Genomic DNA, 20,509 nt, shown 5'->3' with positions numbered 1-20,509 from the left:
CCATCAGACAGCCATATTAAGTTTTGAATAGTTTGACCCCCAAGGGGCTCATTCTGGCCCAATGGCCTTTTTGTGAGCCCTGGGGCCAGGGGATACCAACCTCAAAGCAAGAGATGGTCTTAAAAGGGAATAGGGTACAAACTACAGGCAAACTATTCAATGAGGTTTAAAACTTTGTTGCGACTCGAGTACAATTTCAACTACAGATAACATCTTGTACACGTAACTGGAGGGGGAAAGCTATGAATGTATTTTAGGTAGATCTTCCACTTAGACATCCACAGGGGTTTCTTTGACGGAATAGTTCTTGCCTACTCTATTGGGTAAAATATATAGCTCGGAAAGCTGAGCACTCACTGACTAGATATGTACTCTGCATATTCAATCTATACAAGGTTGACTTTTTAAGGTTGATAAAATGAGCCCTAAGTTTGACTGGGTAAAAATAGTCGCAGATACAGAATGTCTGTGGTAAAGTGCCGCATAACAAACATCAATAAACAACAAAGTGTACATTCCCCCTAGCAGCACATTCCCCATACCAATTTGTTCCAGTCTTAATTATTTTTTGAGTCTTTGTACCCACTTCTGATTTCTTAATAAAAAAGTGAAGTAGCAGTCCTCACAGACCAGATGAAAATATCCTGTAAACTTATGTACACTAACAGTGGCTCAGCAGTACTGGGAGCTTGTGTCTTCCAAAGAGACTCAACTTGGTAAAAATAATAAAAGTCGAGAAGGAGAAATGAAGATTCCTTAAAGAAAACTAGAACAGTAAATCGCTTAATCGACTGAATCCCCCAACCCAAGTCAGATGCCCTCTGAAGGTCGCCGTGGTCCAGGTAGGCAGGGTGTTTAAGGGATTGAGCGAGCTGTGTACAGACCGCTCCACAGCCCTTGTATGCTTTGCACTAAACTCTCCGTATACAAGCCAGTTATCAGTCTGCCTGCTTTAACTTGTAAGTAAACCAAGCACGGTAAAGCACATAGGGATGAAATCTCCTCCATCAAGTAAATCAGAAAAAAAAGAAAAAACAAGGATGTTGTATACGAAGATGGGAGACTGCGAAAACATGTGTGTCATTGGTCACCAACCTTTTGGGTTAATCAATACTGGTTTTGCTTTGTATTTTGTAAAAACTGTATTGTTGGCAAGTTGGCTATACCCTCATTGATTTAACAATAAATATCTAAACAGATAAAAACAATTTGCTAAAAGCAAAAACGGTTTTGCTCTCAAAAAGATAACATTGACATAGTAGTCTCCAGCATTAAGGGAACTACTTAGTGTGCTGATCTGATCATTTTGAAAGAGCAGCTTGCCATCACTCAGAGACACTGAAGAGGACTGAACCACTGCCACATGCTGTGTGCTACCATGGGTGGTAGAAAAATGTGAATGGCCCAATAACAGACCAATGAATGAACAGCTTGGCTGAAAGCCCCTATAACCAAGTACATATACATATAATGCCAGACCTTACAAAAAAGTGCCTTTCGGACCCGAAACAAACACGCCAGGTATGCTAGCATCAATAAAGCCCTTGTTAACTCAATACAGAGGGGCTGCCTGCTGCTTAGTGTGCCTTCTGACTATCTCAGATACATGAATGTGTGGGGGAATGTGTGGGGGAAAGTGTTGCTTAAAGGTGGGAATAGTGGGGTGCAGCAACAGAGATGCTGGGTGGGAGGGGGGTTGATAAAAAGTTTTTTAAAAACACACGCACAAACATACAAGCCAAGTGAAAGAGAGGGGGTGAGACGAGCTAGTGTGACCGAGAGTAAGATTTATGATACAAAGTCTACCAGCCCAATACCAAAGAAATACACCACAGAAGGGCGAGGTCATGTAATCATTGGGAAAAAAAGTTACATTAGTATGGGGTAGTATCTACAGTATGATATTGGCACTTGTGCAGTATAGGCATGGATACGAAAGGTACAAACGTTTTGATATTACTATTATAAAGTGCTTTAGGGCCCCGTCATTGGTAGAGCAGCATTTTCAGTGCAGCCCCTATATGAGAAACGCACAGAATTTCACATGTAGAGCAGGCAATAAGAATAGAAAACAATAACTGATGTTTTAAATTACCTGTTGGTTGCTTTTTCTGATCTTCAAACAGATCTGCTGAACTTATGGATGAACTTGCAGAAAATCTCTCCAGTCGCGATCTAGCTTCATACTAGGGAAAAGAGGAAATGAAACGCTGAGATAATCATCTCGATTTATATCGCAGAGTACAATTATGATGCAGCAGCTTTTTGGGACCAAGACGATCCTATTTACAGGTAACTGTGGTAGAGAGGAAATGTTTCAGTTGAGCTAATGCTCTGTCAGTAACTTGAACACCAGGTATATGCTCCAAGGGATCTATCTTAGAAAGGTAATTCTCAAAGTGTTTTACTTTATCAGTTTTCTGAAACACTGACATGAGACAGCAAATTTAGGATTCAGTGTCTGGGAAAAAGAGATTAAGTGTGCATGTGGGGGATGCTTGCAGAATGACACACATTAATGCAATCTAAACAACTATGCCATGGTACAATACCTTTTTTGTAGTGTGAAATGAAAAACAAGCCTTTGTAATTCATAGAACCACATCACAATCTAATTGTCAAGATAAGATTGCATACATTTAAGTTGATTTTACAGTTAGACCTTACATAGCGATTTAAACATCATGCTTAATACAGCCTCTCATCTAGTAATTAACATGGCAATTACTTTCAAAAAGCGACCTCAAACTGTTTTCCCGTGCCATTTATTGCTCGTAATTAAAAAGATATGGCAACCAAGAGAAAAAGAACAATGTAGATAGGAAATCTGACCAAAAGTAAACTTTGTTATTGTGCAGTTGAACCTAGATGGTTGTTTCACATCCATTGTTAGGTCTCGCATAGGCAGCGCTTACGCTGTCTCTTCAAGACATGCTGTATTTAGAATATTGGCATGAAGTTCCACCCACTTTCCGCCCATCTTTTTAATTGACTCGTCACTGTCCTTCGTAAATGGTGGCTTTTCACTGGTCAACAGGCTTAGTAGTCCCTCCTTATGCCAGCTTTTCTCTTCTTGTAACCTACCATGAGGACTCCCGCCGTTACAATTGTGTTCTTACTCTAGATGTTTTGAATACAGCTTCAAGCACTATTTTCTTAAATGGCTTTCTCCTGCCTGCTGTTGCTGTTGCAGGCAGGAGAAAGCCATTTAAGAAAATAGTGCTCGAGCATGCAAAGCATTTTTTTTTATTTAGTGCCTATCTGGACAAGCTAGGATAGGGGATGGGAAAAGAAAATGGAGTATTCTTACAAAACACAATGGTGTTGAATTAAAAGTTCGTCTGCACATGCATTTGCCGCAAGTTTCAAAATGTATGTATTTGATTATGTAATGAGTTCATTGTTTTTGTGTGAAATTGCAAAAACGCCTCATTTTTAAAAAATACCACAACACAATGCAGTAGTTTCATTAGAAAAAAATTATTCAGATCTAAAATGGCAGCTGCACTTGCGTAGAGTCGGTACGGTTCCTCAGCAGCTTATAAGGGTGTCTCTCTTCTCTATCAATGTAGACCAATTCCATCTTCTCCTGGCCACAGAAGAGGACAAAAGGAGGGGGGAAAAGTGGCATTAACCCCGTTGGGCGAATCCAATCTAATTCCTTACTTACCCCGCCCTGTTCAACCCTACTGATAACCGATTGGGTACAGGTGACGCCAATCCATTTAAGATTGGGCCCCGCTTTGCACTGCCCATTTATGTAGTTTGGTTGCGTGCTGCTGGTGTATTTTTCTGTTTGGAATAAAAATCTTGAAACAGTTCTACCGAAATTAAACTCTTTGCTGCGGTCAGTTTCACTGCAGCATTTCTCCCTCCAGACTGCGAAGGATTACAGCCGCCTGCAAACATGCCCAAGAGAAATGCGAGTGGCGTGGCGTCTCCATCCCTCAAGGAAAAGGCATCGCACCGTCTACTAGGGGATATGCACTGCATAAGAGAAAACATGAAAAAATATTTGGATGGCAAATAGGTTAGGAGATACACGTTTGCTTGTTCAAGAACGGTTGAAGGGCTCCTTGTGTATCTATGGCTATAAAAAGTGCCTTCCAAAAATAAAAATCAAAGCACCAAAATCTAAATTGGGCAATTACAGAAAGTGTCTGATTGATTTTAATCGATGCTCTATTTCAAATTGCAGTTTTCATTAAACATAGCACTTTGCCACTGTTTAAAGGTAATCTAGAATAGGTCTTCCTGTTTGTCTTTCTTCAGCTAGCCTACCTGTTTAATCTTGCCACATTTCGCAGTTACGAGTCGGGCCGCTAGAGGGAGCAAGATAAGGAGAAAAATTAGCAGCTTATGAGCCCCAGGGCATCTGCTGTCGTCTCCCGTCCCTTCTCAGTAAAGCCACACCACTTCCCTAGGGGTTAACAACTCTCACATTACTGAAAGTTTGAGCTATTGGCATTGCATTAATATTAGCAACGCCAATAGCACAAACTTTCAGTAAAGCAAGATCTATAGCATTGCAAATGGCTGTTTGAATGCGCGAGAGAAATTCAGCTTAATACTTGTAGGAAGGTGAAAAGTGATATTAAATCTTTACATAGTTTAGTAGTTTATGGAGGGTGAGATCATAGCTGCTGGGGAGCGGGTTGGAGGGGAGAATCACAGTCTGACCTGTCAACAAAGAAAGATTGAAACAAGGTCTGAACTGGTCCAATTATTGCCGTAGAGCATTCAAGCCTTTGCAACACAAGGTTTGTCTACTGTGTCAAACTTAGCATTAATATTCAGGGGACTGCTTGGAAATTCTCCCTAGCACTTTAATAATCTCCTATCTGACCCCCAAGGAGGGTGCATTTTTTTCCTTATAGAAAACAAGATGTCTGCAAACAATTTACATACCTTGTGCATTATTGAGACAAAGGTAACACATATGTAAGCACAATCTGGAGCGACATGTGCATACTGTTTAATCACCCTGAAAAATAACTTACTTCTGCATTATCTTGCTTCCCAAAGTACATGTCGGATGAAATCGATTTAGCATTTCCAAACTTCTTCTGAGCATCATCATTACTTGCAGGGGTTTCATATTCCTGCTTACGCCGGCTAGTTGGCCTAAAATATTAAACAAGTACTATTGATATCAAGGTAAACAAAAGTACAAGCTTATTAGCAGTTCATTTACCAAGGATTATCAAAAAGATGGCAACAAGTTAATTAGCTGTAATGTGATCTTTCCAGCATTTCACATGTTCAGAAGCATTGCACCCAGCTGATTGACCACGAATCTGTGTTGGAATCAACCGAGATAATGATGATGCTGCAGATGTACAGTTCCCTATCAAGAAATCAAGCCACATGGATTTAAGGGAATCTTTAAAAATAACTTGGCTGGCTGTTCACCACCACAATTTACAGGAGCAAAAAGTCTGCTTTCCCCCCTTCATATTAGACCACAAGGAAATCATCTGTGGATTCCTCGAAGGATCCTCGCTCAAGCCCACCCTCTTCAACACTTATATGACACCCCTGGCCAGCATTGCCAAAACCCACGGGCTCAACATCATATCCTACGAGGATGTCACAAAACTCATCCTCTCTAAAGACACCACAACACCAAGAACAACTTCCATAAATGCCACCTGGATGAAGGACAACTGAATGAAGTTCAACACGGACAAGACAGAGGTGTCGATTTTCAGATACAAAAGCTTCGCATGAATTCATCCTTGTGGAACTCAGAACATAGGCCTACTCCTACCCTCACTGACCATGCTTGGAACCTAGGCATCATTCTGGACAAAAAGCTAACCGTGAAAACCCTGCTTCTTCATCCCCTGCATTCTTCATAAGATATTTAAATGGCTACTCTAAAGCTAGAGGCGCACCCTCACCCAGGCCCTCATCTTCAGCAGACTGGATTACAATAACGCTCTCTATACAGCTCACCTCCACCTCAGGCTACAGACCTCCTCCGACTCCAAAAGCCGCAGTCAGACTCGTCCTGGATCTACCTAGATGAACACACATCACCCCCTACCTCAGGGAACTCCACTGGTTCCGGGTATAGAAAATATGCCAGTTCAAGCTCCTATCCCATGCATACAGGAAGAGGTGTGGCGCATCGGCCAGGGTGACTGACTCCGGAACCCAGGGGCTCATGGTTCGATCCCTGGCACCGGCGGCAGGACAGCCCAGCACCAGGTGACTCTGGGAAATAGCTTGCTTAATCTTCCCGACGGCCCCTAGCGCCTTGACACCTTCGGGTAATTGTTCACGCTTTACAAATACTGGACATTTACATTTACAAGGCCCTAGACAACTGCAGACTCGCCTACTTGAATCACTGCTTGAACTTCCATCAGCCCACGAGACCCCCCTGCTCTGCGTCTCTTTCTCTAACCCTCAGTCCCACATCCAATGTACCAGATGTGGAGGTTGTTCCTTCTCCTTCCTAGCATCGAAGACCGAGTACAAGCTACCCTTTCATCTGTGGCGTTCCCAATCTCTTCCAGAGTTCAGAAAGTCCCAGAAGACCTGGCTTATTCAGCTAATCAACTGGACCCTGTAGCGCCTGGATACCATCACGGATGACAAGTAGCGCTCTAAAAATCTGAGTGATTGAAGCGCTCTGTAGTTTCCTAATTTCAGAGTACGATGCTTATATTTGGGCACCCTTTTATTAGGCACCTTTTTGCTTGGGCGAAATTATATTAGGTTCACGTTTATTAAAGCAGAGGATGACTAAGCAGCTTCGTAAGAGTCATTAATTAAGGCAGCATGGTGTTCACAGAATGCGTTGCAACTAGTCATTTAAACCTCTACTCGTATTCTCCCAGAATATGCTTCCAGATGCCATTGTGGTCTTTCAAATTAAGCAATGCTAATTCAGAGAGAGGATTCTCTGGCAACCCATACAACAAACACTGCACTAATGCAGTGGCAAAGACTGTAGATCCAGATGACAGCCAAGTATTTTGCAATGCCTCAATATAAGTGAGCATCAGTGAATACTGTGAGACCTAAGAAATCTTACGTGAAGCCCAAGAGGTTGTCTGAATTTCTAAGGTTTGATATAACCTTGACTGCACATACTACCTTTAGTGTTGGGACCAAATTATCAGCGACTGTGTAGTGAAGTCGTTCATGCTCTGCCACTGTTGGGACTGTCTCTCTTCTCAGAGTTCCAACTTTGACCGCTGTATTCTAGGGAGCTTGGGCCTTGTTAACACATTGGCACTGAATACCAGATGCTTATTGTTTACTAACTAAAGCATATTCATTTTGCAGACCTCTAAGGAGGTCATGCTGAGTGGATGCGCTGAGGAGGCCCCTGTGACAATGAGGTCTAACAGATTCCTAAATTTAATGTATTAGTCCATTCAGCCACTAGACCTCACGGAAGGAGGTATTATTCAGATGGTTATTATTGGCCCGCCTTAGGATATGCCAATCTAACCATCAGTACGTGGTCTTCAAAATAACTAGGGCTATGTTGTGACCCTGCAAAGAACAGTTCTGTAAAGCTATTTAGCATAGAGAGCCAGGTTCACAAAGAACGTTCTTTTTGGGAGAGGCTATCTAACAGCAGATTCCTCATCTTTTGAGTGTCCCTTGGTGTAAGATTGAACCCAGAAAAGTCCGAGTGGTACCACTGCACAGCTCCACACAGACGCTGTTCCAGTCAGAAAATGATATGCAGGGCCCATATAGGCCCAACTCCTGCGTGCTGACTTTAGTTGCTTTGGAGGTTGTCCGTACCTCCAGACACAGAGCCCTCAACAGCAAATTGGCTTTAGCCAGTGTATGGATTCCTAGATTTCGGATCTTATTAATGGATAAAACCCAGTTCACAAAATGGGGACGATGGGAGAGTCGGTAAGGAATCTGCAGTTAGATAGAGTCTCTACCAGAAAGAGCATAGGAAAAGGTAAGCAAATGGATCTTTTCATAGAGACTTCTAACCAAAGAATTCTCACCTTTTGAATAGATACCAAAGCAGTACGTATTAGAAGGTGGGTCTGTGAATTGGCTCAAACAAAAAATTACAGCAGGACTGAGTGGTGAAACATCCCTCTTAGCAAGCCTTACTGTCCAGGCAGTCAGCCACAGCCCGTGCAGGTAACAGGGGCATTCAACAGGTGACCACAAAGGAAAATTAAATAAATAATTAATTTTCCCTCAACGTCTGTCGAAATACCCCCCATCTGCCCAGCGCCCCACAGCTCTTACCTGCATGGGCCACAGCTGCTGACAGTAGTGCTTCGTGATCGTATGGAGCGACACCTGCGTAGCCGCCTGGCAGATGTCCAGAACAGGAACTCCAGGTGCCAAGGCCGTGGTAGGAACTTTGGACCAGGTGGAATGAGCTTTCAGTGCTTTTGGACACTGCTTTTTTGGCCAACATGTAGCAAGTCCTGACGCAGAGTACAATCCAGCAGGAGATTGTCCTTTTCTGTACTTCCTTGCTTTCTTTCACTTCAGTGAATTCTACAAATAGCTGATCATACAACCAGTATTCTTCAGTACGATCGATAAACAATCTCATGCTCTATTGGGGTCAAACCAATGGAGCCTCTCCTCCTCCTTAGCGGGGTGAGGGTGAGCATAGCAGGCCAGCAGGCTGATGGTTTGACCTAAGTGAACAACATCACAACTTTTGGCAAAAAGAATGCTAGTGTCCGTAGAACCAATTGTTTGACAAGATAGTGTTGTACAGTGGATTGACACAAAAAGCCTGCAGCTCACTCATCGCACCAATGTTATGGTGACAAGGAATACTGTCTGTGAAGCGGCTCAAAGAGAATGCACATCATATATGTGAGGACCAAGTTGGACCAAGTTAGGGTACAACTGTGGCATGGTAAAAGGAGAGGGAGGAAACCAGCAGTGTAGGACTTTTAAAAAATGTATCACAACCAGTGATTTAAAGAATGAGGACTGGTCTGGAAACCTAAAAAGGCTGTAAGAGCTGAAATGTACCATAAACTGTGCTGAAAAAAACGTGCAGAATGTCAGATAACTTGGTCTGGAGAGTGGTCAATCAGGCGTGTGCCATACCACACCACAAATCTGTTCCAACAGGTATATGCAGCTTTTGTCAAGGGATGCCTGGGTGCAAAGATTACCTCAAATAACTCTGGTGGAAGATCAAAAGGTGTTCAGCTGTTACCGCTTAATCTCCGATACACAAAGGTGGACATTGCGAATAACCAGGTGCAGAACCCTGTCCTGCCCTGTTGCTGTGACATTAGGTCCTCCTGGAGTGGCAGCCTGATAGGATAACAGGTGCTCAAGCCCAGAAGCTCTGGAGCTCTGAATACACTACTCTCTGTGCCCAATCCGGAGCCAGAGAGATGACTTGGGCCTGGTCAGTCCTATTCTACTTCAGAACTTGGGGCAGGAAGGCATAGAGGCGAGACGCCTTGGAAACCCAAACGTGCAAAACTGCTGAAATTGCTGGTTCTCTGCATTGGATAGAGGCAAGTTTCTCCCCATTGCCAGAAGAGACCTTGTGCAATCTTTGGATTTATGGATCCCGTCAGGTGGTCAACCACCAGCAAAACTGCTTGGTAGTCCAGCCACTTCGAGGTGTAGCGTCTCCTGGAACAGTGGTGTCATCCGCAAGCACATAGTAACCTACCCTTGAATACCGCTTTCAATGAAAAATGGCGGGGCCACATCTCAGGGAGACTGCTATAGAGCTGGGCCTCCAGAGACCTTTGATCTCCACATCTCCCAGGTGGCTGCCCCAATATAAAAGGGACACATAGGTTACCACGGTCAGCTTTTGGTGAGGTAAGGAGAGGGGTCTGCTGCAGACTCAATCCCTGTCCAGTAACCACCTCTGCAGAGCTTTCGCAGTCTCTTCTGAGATCTGGACATGGTATGAAAGGTCCATGCAGGTCTAACGCCACTATCCAGGATCAAGTGCAGACAAGGCCATAGTAAGCATCTTCTGGAGGAAGGCATTGAGAGGGCATAGGTGTAAAATAGGACAATGGCCTACGTCCTTCTTTGGCACCAGGAAGTAGTGGGAGTAGCAACCACGACTCACTTCAGAAGCAGGCACCATCTCAATAGCTCCTTTGGGATAAGGGCTTTCGTTTCTTACCGAAAAATGGCCAGATGGTCCTCGGTCAGTCATTCTGGGATGCTGGAAGGTCTGTCGAAATGGAAAGGAACAATAGGGTTGATGCAGCTGGAAAGGGAGGGCAGATAAGCCCAAGGAGCATGCTGCAGCCCTGCTCTCTTTGAACTGCTCATGTTCCAAAAAGGCGAGCTTCGCAAAGGGGCATACCTGTTCGGTACAACTGGGCATCGTGTGAAAGCCCCGTCGACCGAAACAGGCATAGCAGCACTGCTGCCAATTTTGTGTGAGGAAAAGTCTGAGGTCTTCCGGTGCACCTCAAAGGACTTGAGCCACTGAGTTCCCAAGAGCATGGGAACAGCAGTCCAGCAGGCAGCTGCCATTGAGAGACATGAGGGCCAGACTGGTGGAAGAAAATATCCTCTCCATAAACATTTATACCCATTTGGATTCCCTCATGGGGGATAAATCGGAAAAGTGTTTGGATTGGTTTGGCTAGTCGATGCATGGACTACTAAGCTCTCAGGAGAGGGGTGCGAAAACAAAAATGCAGTGTCACCCAGGGCAGGGCGGTAGAATTGTGCAATTCGGCAGTTCACAGGGGCCCAGGACAAGATTTGGCCAAGGGTAACAGTGAGAGCTTGGTAGTGGTTTACCCTGGCTGGAGAACTTCGGTCAAGTCATTGGTTTGGACTGCTAAGGTGGGGAGATGGAGGACAAGAACTTAAGTTGTAGTCACATGACCATGGTAAAAAAGCACTATCTTCAGTGATAGGAACTGGGGTGTGAGGAGGCAAGAGTCAGGAGAATTGACTAAGCAACTGGTGTCTTGTGGGCCATCATTCCAGTTTTTTTCATGGTAAGGTTGGCCAATTGCATCCCTTGTGTCATATTTGTGGTCAGAATCTGTGCCAAACAAGGAATGTAATGTGTGGGATCTTCCTTGTAGAGGTGGGATGTCAAGCATTGCAGGTTGTGGATCAACGGCAACCAAACACCATCTTGGTTCATGTTGTAACAGCACCAACTTGGAATCAGAGAGCAAAATGGGCACATCCTCTATGGGCACATCCTCTTCCGTCGTCGATGGAGTCTGCTTCGATGTTCTTGAAACCAGTGCAGGTATGGAGCCGGAAGCAGTGGGTGCCAGAAGCATCCCAGGTATGGGTTTGGAGGATCTAACTGGTATTGAGGGCAAGCACAATAATGGTAACCCAGATGTAGGGCCTTGCGCCACAATGGGGCTCAAAAATGCGCCACAGGACATCGGAAGGGATCTGAAGGGTCGGAGCATGGCCTTGTGGTATTCTTGAATCTGCGTCAGTGCTGCAGGTGGCACGACTTGGGTTGCGCCGGTACAATCAAAGGAAGGGCTCGGAAATTGGCTGACTTTCAGCTAGAGACCAAGAGGCATCGGAGGCTTACGAGTTTGATTGGTGGGAAGGGGCTCAGTCCTGTTTGGATTTTTTGTGCTTCTACTTGTCCACAGATTAGAACATGACGACTATCGTCTCCTGTGTCCCCTAGACTGGATATGGGACAGAGACCAACCCTTGGAATGGTCACTATGTGAGGTCTTCAGACATTTGGTGGTGCAGAGCTTTACCTCAAGGTCCAGAATGGCCTTTGGGGTCATCTGCGCATAGTCAGTAATGTAATGTATGTAATGTAATTTATAAAGCGCAAACTCATGCCGATTAGGGCAGCGGCAATGTCAGCAACGGGTCCAGCGAGAGAGCAAAGTGACTTCTAATTCTGTGTGAAGAGCCAGGTTTTTAAGGCCTTTCTGAAGGTGAGTAAGGAGCAGGCAGTTTTTAGGGTCAATGGCAGACTGTTCCAAAGCATCACAGTGGTCCTGAAAATACCGTTGTCGTCCCCCCCCGTCTTTGCTGGTACATAGCATTTGAGTTTCTCCTTAAAATGGTCTGGCCCAGGTCCGTGCAAGGATTTAAATGCCAGACAGAGGGCCTTGAATTTACAGCGTTGCCCAACTGGCAACCAGTGTAACCTCCTGATGGCACCTCAGGCCGATTCATATTGAGGAATTTTAAAAAGGAAACTAGAAGCAGCATTTTGCAGTGTCTGGAGCCTCTTCAACAAACCTGATTCGAGAGTAAGGTAGAGACCATTGCAATAATCAATCCTTGTGAGAACCAATGCCATGGCTACTGTTTTCAGAAGTTTGGAAGGCAAGAATGTTTCAATACTTTTTATAAACCTTTGAGAGCAGAAAGAGGCAGATATGATTTTGTTAACTTGGTCCTTGAACTTCAGTTAGCTGTCTATCAAGAAGCCTAGGTTTTTTTACTTTGTTTGACGGTATGGGCAACGACTCCAACTCCAGAGGCCACCAGTCCGGTGTCCAAAGAGAGGGGTTATTGCTGAAGATGATGACCTCAGTTTTTGTGGCATTCAATTTCAGGCAGTTACAATCCATCCAGTAGCTCACCTTACTCATGCATGAGCTGAATGCCGCACCCAAATTGTATTCAGGATATGCTAATGACACCGCAATTTGGGTGTCGTCAGCATAAGACGAGAAGGTAAAGCCAGAGTTTTTTTTATAATGGACACAAGTGGTGTAACATAGAGGTTAAATAAGGTTGGGCTCAGTGCCGAGCCCTGGGGAACTCCGCAGGGCACGGAAAAAGGCCTAGAGACAAACTTGCCCATTGTCACATTATGTTGTCTATTTGCCATGAATGATTGCAGGAGATCCAACACTGTGCCCTCTATCCCCAGGCCACTCATACGGTCAGCCAGGATCTCATGGCTGACCGTATCAAAGGCTGCGGAGAGATCCAGCAAGATCAGCGCCGCTGTTCTCCCCCCTTCCGTCAAGCACTTCTCGTACATACTCAGTCGCTACCACCAGGGCAGACTCTGTGCTATGATTTTTTCTGAACCCATGTTGTGTATTGTCCAGCAGAGAACTTTCCACTAAATATTCTGAGAGCTGTTGATTCATGACTTTCTCTACAAGCTTGGTGGCGACAGGATGGCTTGAAATAGGTCGATAGTTATTAGAGTCCTGGATGTTCAAATTGTCTTTTTTTAATAGGGGGAGGATCGATGAATGTTTCCAATGGGAGGGGAAGATCCCTTCTGCAAACATATTATTGAGGATTTGCCCCAGGTATTTAGTGTCCAGGCTTTAGTGTTGTGGCTTGACCCCAGTCACCACAGACAACCCTGATGAGGATCTCTCACAGACATTTGCTTGAGTCAGTCCTTACAGGGTTGGAATCCTGTTATCTTGGGGAGGGGGTGACATTTCTCTTGCACACTATAAGAATTTGTCAAAAACGGATTTCAAGGGGTGCATGGCCAGTGCAAGCATGGAGTCAGCTGCTTGTTGAGCGGCTTTGACATTCATTGCTTGTGATCATACACATCCTGATCCTCCCCCGACTTGGTCTTTGTTGGATTATGGAAGACTGAGGCTCCGAACGCAAGCGACCCAGGAGAACAGCTGAGTTGGAGCTCTGGTGATGGTGACACGGAAGAGATGCGACTGCTGAGGAAGTGAACCCCTCCCAGGAAGCAACGAAGGGTGGGGATGGAGTGCCCCCCTCCCGTGAGCATCTCCGCTAAAAGAGACTTGCTGCGGAGTCCAGCGGCAAACAAGTGGGTGGAGCAGAGTGGTTCCCAGGAGGCCTGGTACAGTAAGTGTTTACCGCCTAGGCCCTCCTTTGGATGAGGGGGCTGCTGGGGGTGGCCTTGGACAGCAAGGGTGAGCCACTGGCCCAGAAGGAGCAGCAGAGGACAGGAGGTTGCAACGCAGCTCGATCGTGGTGTGCAGACCCCAGACGGGGCCACACGACTGCTACTTGAGGAAAAGAGGCTGAGGGAGGAAGAGAGGAATCATTAGAAAATCTGGAGGCAAGGGGGTGGACACACCTGAGCTATAGGGGAGCTCTGGGGGACATCGGAGGTGCCCAAGTTATTTGGTGCCTGCTAAGCACCAGAAAGTTCGCACAACTTGAATTACGGCTATGGCATACCTTTGTGCACCTTGAGGCCACAGAGGACAGGCTGGCGGAGGCTCCAGTCGTGGACATATGGGTGTGCTATAAAGGGGGTTCTCGTGTCCGTAGTGCCACATTGAGACCGGGGAGATCTAGAGAGACTTATGGAGTTGGGTCATTCGAACACACACTCCTCTGTGGACTCTGCTCCCGCACCCCCCTCCTTTCCCTCTATCGTCGGGACACTTATTGGATTGGTGGCCCCCTGCTTTACTTTTTCTCCTTTGACCTGGTGGAGGCAGGCCTGCTGCAGATCAGAGGGTGCAACAGACCTGTGGTGGCGGCTGGAACGGAGTGGTCACATCGGTGAGGGTTGCTTTCGGACACTTTATCGGACTGAAGTGCCTGAGTGGGCCTCTGAAAAGGGGTGTTCGTGCCCGGGGTGCCACATCTGGGGGCAGTGAATTTGGGGTGCCTGAGTGGTACTTGGCACCCGGTGTCACGGGACATCTGCTGGGCGGTGCCTGCTGGTGGCAGCCCCAGACTGCATCGCTTTGCGAGACTTTGGGTGCTGCGCTAGTCACTGGAGCAAGAATACACTCTAGGAATAGATCATGGTGCAGTTAAAAGTAATTAAAGCATCTCAGCCAGCCCAACTACACCACTTGGGGGATAGATATGCACAGATAGCGGATCCGTCAGATTGTGGCCTAGAGACACATACCGCCACCATCTTGGCAGCCATAAAAGACACGAAAGCAACCGTGGAACTCAAAATACAGTGACCCAGGAGGTGAATCTCCTCCAGACTGATCACAGGAAGCTAGTGGACTGTCAGACAGAGACAGAATAAATGTTGGCCCTGCCTCGACCGATGGTGGCCGAATACTCTAACCATGTACAGCAGTTGAAACAGGAGGTGGCCAAGCTGCAGTAGAAGCTGGAAGAAGTTGAGGGCCGCTCACAACGTAACATCACACTGACTGGTATTCCAGAGGGGTCCGAGCATAGACTCCTTCCTTGAGGACTGGCTGCCATCAGTGGTGCTGGCAGGCAAAACCTCCAGATGGTTCAATGTGAATCAGGCCCACAGGGTCCCTGACTGAACACCACTTCCACCCACCGGGATATTGTGGCCCATGGAGTGAGGGGGGCAAACTAACATTCATCCTGACTACATGGTGCAGGTCCAACGTCAAAGTTTTTCTACGGGGTCAAGCAACATTGGAGGATGTCGGAAACATCTTGTTGTTCCCAGGGAAACTGAGGATTATTGACAAAAACTGCTCATACTTTTTCACAGCTGCAACGGAAGTATGGGATTGGCTTGAACAGCGGGGACACCGGCAGCCGACAGACCGGGGCGGAGGTACCCAAACCAGGCCCTGGCAGGAGCAGAGCAGGCTCCCCTACAGGCAACGCCAACGAGGGTGCAGGCGGAATTAGAGAGGCCAAAAGGTAGTAGTAGACTTGCAGTGTTTCTGCAGTCTGAAAACGATAGATAGAGTTAGCTGTAGAGCTGGACTGTACACAGGATGAGGATGCGTCCCGCGAGGGGACCCCTGAGGAGGGAAAGCTGCCATGTGAAAGCTGATGAGATTATCAGAGCTGTGGCTCCGCCTCAGGGGAGGCCAGGGAGGAATGCGGGGTGACCGGCCCACCAAGTGACAGCTAAGGAGATCATCATATTGCCACGTTTACGCCCGCCGCAAATAGGGTCTCTGTGATTTCAGTTTCAATGTGTTTGTGTTGCTATTAGTTAATATATTAGGGTGACGGACATACCGTGAATTGGGGTGGTGGCCAGTTTGACAGCCGCAGCATGGTAAGGTAGGGGGGGGGGTCATTGGGATTATGTTAAATGGTTTGCAGTGGTGCAGGGATCGGCCACCACCTCAGAATTAGCATTGTATGCCGCAGCCTTCAGTGGGGTGCTAGCCTTAGACACCAACAATAAGATCAGCTGGATCAAGCATGTAGATAGCCTTCAGACAAGCATTGTAGGAGAGTAGGGTCTGCTTCCTGTGGTCACCCCCACTTTTTGCTCTGATCCAATGGTTTTTCAACTCTAGTGTGGCTGTGGGCCTGCTAATCAGACCCACAGCCCAGCTGTTCTCTCTCTAAATTCATACCATGTACTTTAGGTACATATCCAATTGGGTATTGGGTCACCTTTGTGAGCCCCTGTATAGTGTACCAGAGGTACCCAGGGCATAGGTGCATCCAAGGCCTACCAGGGGCTGCAGCATGAATTGTGCCACCCCTGGCTGGCCATCCAAACTGACGCAACTGGCTGGGCTGATCAGTCAGCTGGGGCAAGGTCGTGTAATCACCCCTTGCTTAGGTATAGTATCCCTATACCTACCATTATATATAGACACATATATACCTATAAGTCACTCCTATGGCTGGCCTTAACAATCCTGGAGGCAGAGTGCTTGGTTTTATGTGAGATGGTCCTCTAGCATGAGCTGAGCCTGTCTGCGGCTTTCAGAACCGTGTCCTTATAGCTGTTCTCTTATGTAGCCATACCATATAGTCCATTATAATCCTCGTGGTTAATGCTAACTTTGGTTTGGCTTTATCAAAACATGTTGTGTAAGGTGTCATACGCTTTGGAATACTACCCCCCCCCCCACGCCAGTTCTGGCGGCGGGGGTAGCATTCCACCCTTCTAGAGGTAGAAGACATGTAGTTGTAGCTTACCCGGTTAAAGTTAAACAGAGCCTCAGCATCACAAAATGGATGCTGCTGCCACAGACACGAGTCTGACCTCCTGCTGCTGGACGAAACTCCAGCAGGGGAGGCCTAGACAATAGGTTTCCTGCCTTGGGAGGTGCAAGCACCTCCCCAGACAGGCTCTTGTGTATTGTGGCAAGGTGGGTTGAATAAAATGAGACACTGCCTGGGGCACACAAGGTGCCCCAGACATAGCCTGGTTCAAACCAGTTGCTGGGGCACTCCAGCCCCAGCTCTGGTACGAAACTGGACAAAGGGAAAGGGGTGTAACCACCCCCTTCCCTGGTCCCACCCATAGGAGGGACCTAGCAGGTAATTCAGCCCCTCAAATCAGTATATAGGTAGGAGCTGAGTCTAGAGACTTTAGATTATCCTGAACTGAAACGAAACTCTGGACCTTCGACATTCTACTGCAACTAGAAGACTGAAGAATCTCCCTTGTGGTCAAGGAGTGACCACCCTGTGCAAACAGGCACCACCAGTAACTTGCCGGTTTGCTTTGTTGCCGCTCCCGACGGAACCCGAAGACCTAGCGACGCAGCCTCTGGACTTCCAGACTTCTCTGACTCCGACCCACATCCAAACGAGAGACGTGGGACCGGACATCCTGCAGTACCTGCTTTTTGCTAACTGTGCAGCTTCTGAGGCGTCCTCTAAGTTGTGCATTGGGGTTTGAGAAGCCCCAACCCCGAGCAGCAAGTGCACCGAAGCTCAGCCCTCCACGAGTGCCGCGTGGGACCTGTGCCTGCATTTCTCCTCAACGCGTCTTCGCGATTGCTAGCCCGTTGGCTAGTGGCCCTCCTGAAGACACCATTTTGAAACAACATCGCTTGCCTGGTTGCTCTGGGCTTGCTCCTGCTTTCCTTTAAAGGGGAAGCTCCTCAGACCTTGCTGGTCTGAACAGAAGCCGATCTTTCCTTTCTGCGTGGGTTGCCTTTGCCAAGGCTCGTTGACTCCAATCCAAAAGCAAACACCGCCAACAGCGAGATCCTTCGTGGGACAGTCCGTATCCAGCTCCTGGTCATCGTCGACGCCTCCTGGTCCACGTGGCTGCAGAGACAAGCTTCACGACATCATCTGATTGCATCTCGACATCGCCTGGTTCCTTCCTGGTCACTGGCTAGTGACCCAGACTCTGTCCCCTCTGCTTTCAGGTTCTTCACTTCTTCGATCCACCCGGACATCTTCCTCCTAGTCACCTGCAGCATCTTCTTGCAGCTCTCCATAGGATTCGACGACGAAACCCGACACGACTTCACACTTATGCACCCGGTTCCCTGGGTGAGGTAACTCGAGTACTCCGGTGCTCCCGTGGGCAACAACTATCCAAGTGTCCTAGTTTAACTGGGTTTTCCCGTAGTCAATGCGGAAGTGTCCAAAATCAGCTACTTTGTGACTTTTACATTCCCATTGACTTTCTATGGTAACCCGCGTGTGTGTTTAGACACTGCACACGTGTCCTCTGGGTCTCCTACTCCCAATGCTTTGGTAGTCCTGGGTAGCACCAGCGATTCTCTAGGCCCTAGGCCTATTCACCTTTCCTGAAGTGGTTCTTATACCACTTCTTTAGTATATTGTTCGTGAGGCCCCTAGGGCAGAATTGTATTTGTGCAACTTATAGTATGATTATTGAGTAACTTGTGCTGTATCTCGAACTCTGACCTCATAAAGAGTGCAGAGGGGTTGTGTTAGTAGTAAATACATATATATCTGATATATACCTTTTGTGGTGTCCTTTCATCTGGTATTCAAGGGGTTATTATTGGTAAAACAATTGGCTTCACATGCTCTCTGAAGTTTTAGCCTAAGACTGCTTTGTCCATGCTACCACTAGGATAGCTGGTCTATAAGGTTGACTTTACAACCATCACCATAAAGGTTGTTTGGACTGGTGTAAGGTGCTCACTAGAATAGTGAACATCGTATACCAGGCCAACTTCTCACAAGCATTAGCTTGCCGAAACATGCTATAGGCCACACACTGACCTATACCAGGGACCATGTGAAGCAACTCTATTGGGCATGGGTTCATCAGAACAAATTTACACAATCCAAACCGGGCTCATTAGCTGAAACCTTTATAGATTTGAAACCCAATTGTTCCCTAGAAAGCTTTTTTGATGTCATCAAGGTCCGAGCTGATAGGAAATTGAACATCCAGTTCAGGCATGGTAGCCTACCTATTAATGCCTTTACAAACTCTTGGATGAACAATAAAACCCGATCCAAGGGCTGTCCTTCTAGTGCTTGTCCATACAAATCAACTGGCCATGAATTTCTTGGGCCACTGTTGGGCGATTAAAAGGAAGGCACTGTTGAAATCCTCCCTGGCCCTGATATATAAAATGGCAATTGTGATGACCTGGCAACGAGGACTTATTTGTAATTTGAAATGCAAGTTTTTTAGATTGTATATATTTGTTTTTATGGTATTTCACTATGTGCAGCAATATGTTGCTACAGGATTTTGTATAAGGGTGGTGCTAAGGGGCAAAAGGGGCATTAATGCATCCTTTGGGATAACAATCTGATGACTGTTTTAGGCAATTGCTGCTAATGCACTAGCACTTTATTTATGTTGGCCCATTTCCCTGTCCTATCTTGTCGGCGACAGCATAATTATGATATACCATTTTATCATGTATATTAGAGTACTTCCTATTAATCATTTGTGTATTTTTATTGACGGTTTTATAATTAAGAATGTTTTAACTTTATCTGTGTGGTTGTACCCTTTTATGGTTTCACAAACCGAAATAAAGTGAATTTGATGACTTGGAATGTGAACTGCCTAAGGAACAGGATCAAAAGCGGGCTGGTGGTGAAGGCCCTGGCCAGACACGCAGCAGATATTGTCTTTCTACAGGAAAATGCATGAAGGGAACCAATGAGGTAATACTGACACAGGGGAAATTTTCCATGCTTAGACGTGAACTAAGCATTTGACTCTGTGGAGTGGCCATTCCTTTTCAAAATTATGAGGAAGTGGGGATTTGAGTCCAAATTTTTTTGATGGGTTGGGCTCCTCGACTTGAATCAGAGGGCTTGGGTGAACGGCATTCTGTCCCGGGAGTTCCCATAGTGTGGGGCCCTACAGAAAGCTGTCCCCTGGCACCAATGTTGTTTGTCCTGGCGATTGAGGCATTGGCGGAGTGGATTAGGTTGGATGCACAAATATGCTACTGGCAGTGGGTGGGTCGAGGGGGACGCGTGGGAGGACAGGATTTGCCTCCATGCTGAGTATGTACTCTTGTACTTGGAGACGTCCTTGCACCCTGTGGGTGAAATCTTTACGATTTACGCACAGTTCTCTGCACTGGGTATTGACTGGTAGAAGTCCCTCATTATCCCGATAGGGGCTTGGGAGATCCAGAGTGATCTCCCTATGCTGCCTAAGGTGATACGGGTCACATCACTTCCCTCTCTGGATCTTGGTGGATTAAACTACTCACTACAAGGTTAACTTGCCCCCCCCACCTTTCTCGCAGGTTTGAAACAGATGTCAGCCACTTGATGGGTAGAGCAGTGCTTTTCAACATGAATTGCCTATCCCAAATTCTCATACATCTTACAGAATAGTCCCCATACTATACCGGTAAAGTTTTTTCAGAAAAATGATAGCCATATGAGAACCCTGCTTTGGTTGAATGGGCCGCTGGTTGTAGCTCTCCGCATCCTCCAATATGCCACATCTCAGTGTGTG

General features: G+C 46.5%; 1 protein-coding gene across 4 annotated transcripts in view; it reads right to left on the bottom strand.

The window, feature by feature from the left end:
* ARFGAP3 (ARF GTPase activating protein 3) overlaps window positions 1-20,509 on the bottom strand; it is a 469,979-nt gene that overhangs the window by 75,669 nt on the left and 373,801 nt on the right. For all 4 annotated transcript variants that reach the window (XM_078673894.1, XM_078673892.1, XM_078673893.1 and 1 more), the window contains 2 exons: window positions 5,001-5,124; window positions 2,096-2,186 (listed from right to left, as the gene is read on the bottom strand). In XM_078673894.1, coding sequence (XP_078530020.1) covers window positions 2,096-2,186; window positions 5,001-5,124 — 215 coding nt within the window. The remainder of the gene's footprint in view (window positions 1-2,095; window positions 2,187-5,000; window positions 5,125-20,509) is intronic.

Source organism: Lissotriton helveticus, chromosome 1_1 (assembly GCF_964261635.1).
Source record: "Lissotriton helveticus chromosome 1_1, aLisHel1.1, whole genome shotgun sequence".
Taxonomy (NCBI): domain Eukaryota; kingdom Metazoa; phylum Chordata; class Amphibia; order Caudata; family Salamandridae; genus Lissotriton; species Lissotriton helveticus.
Note: the sequence above shows the minus strand (reverse complement) of the source record. Positions and strands in the feature narration are given on the sequence as shown.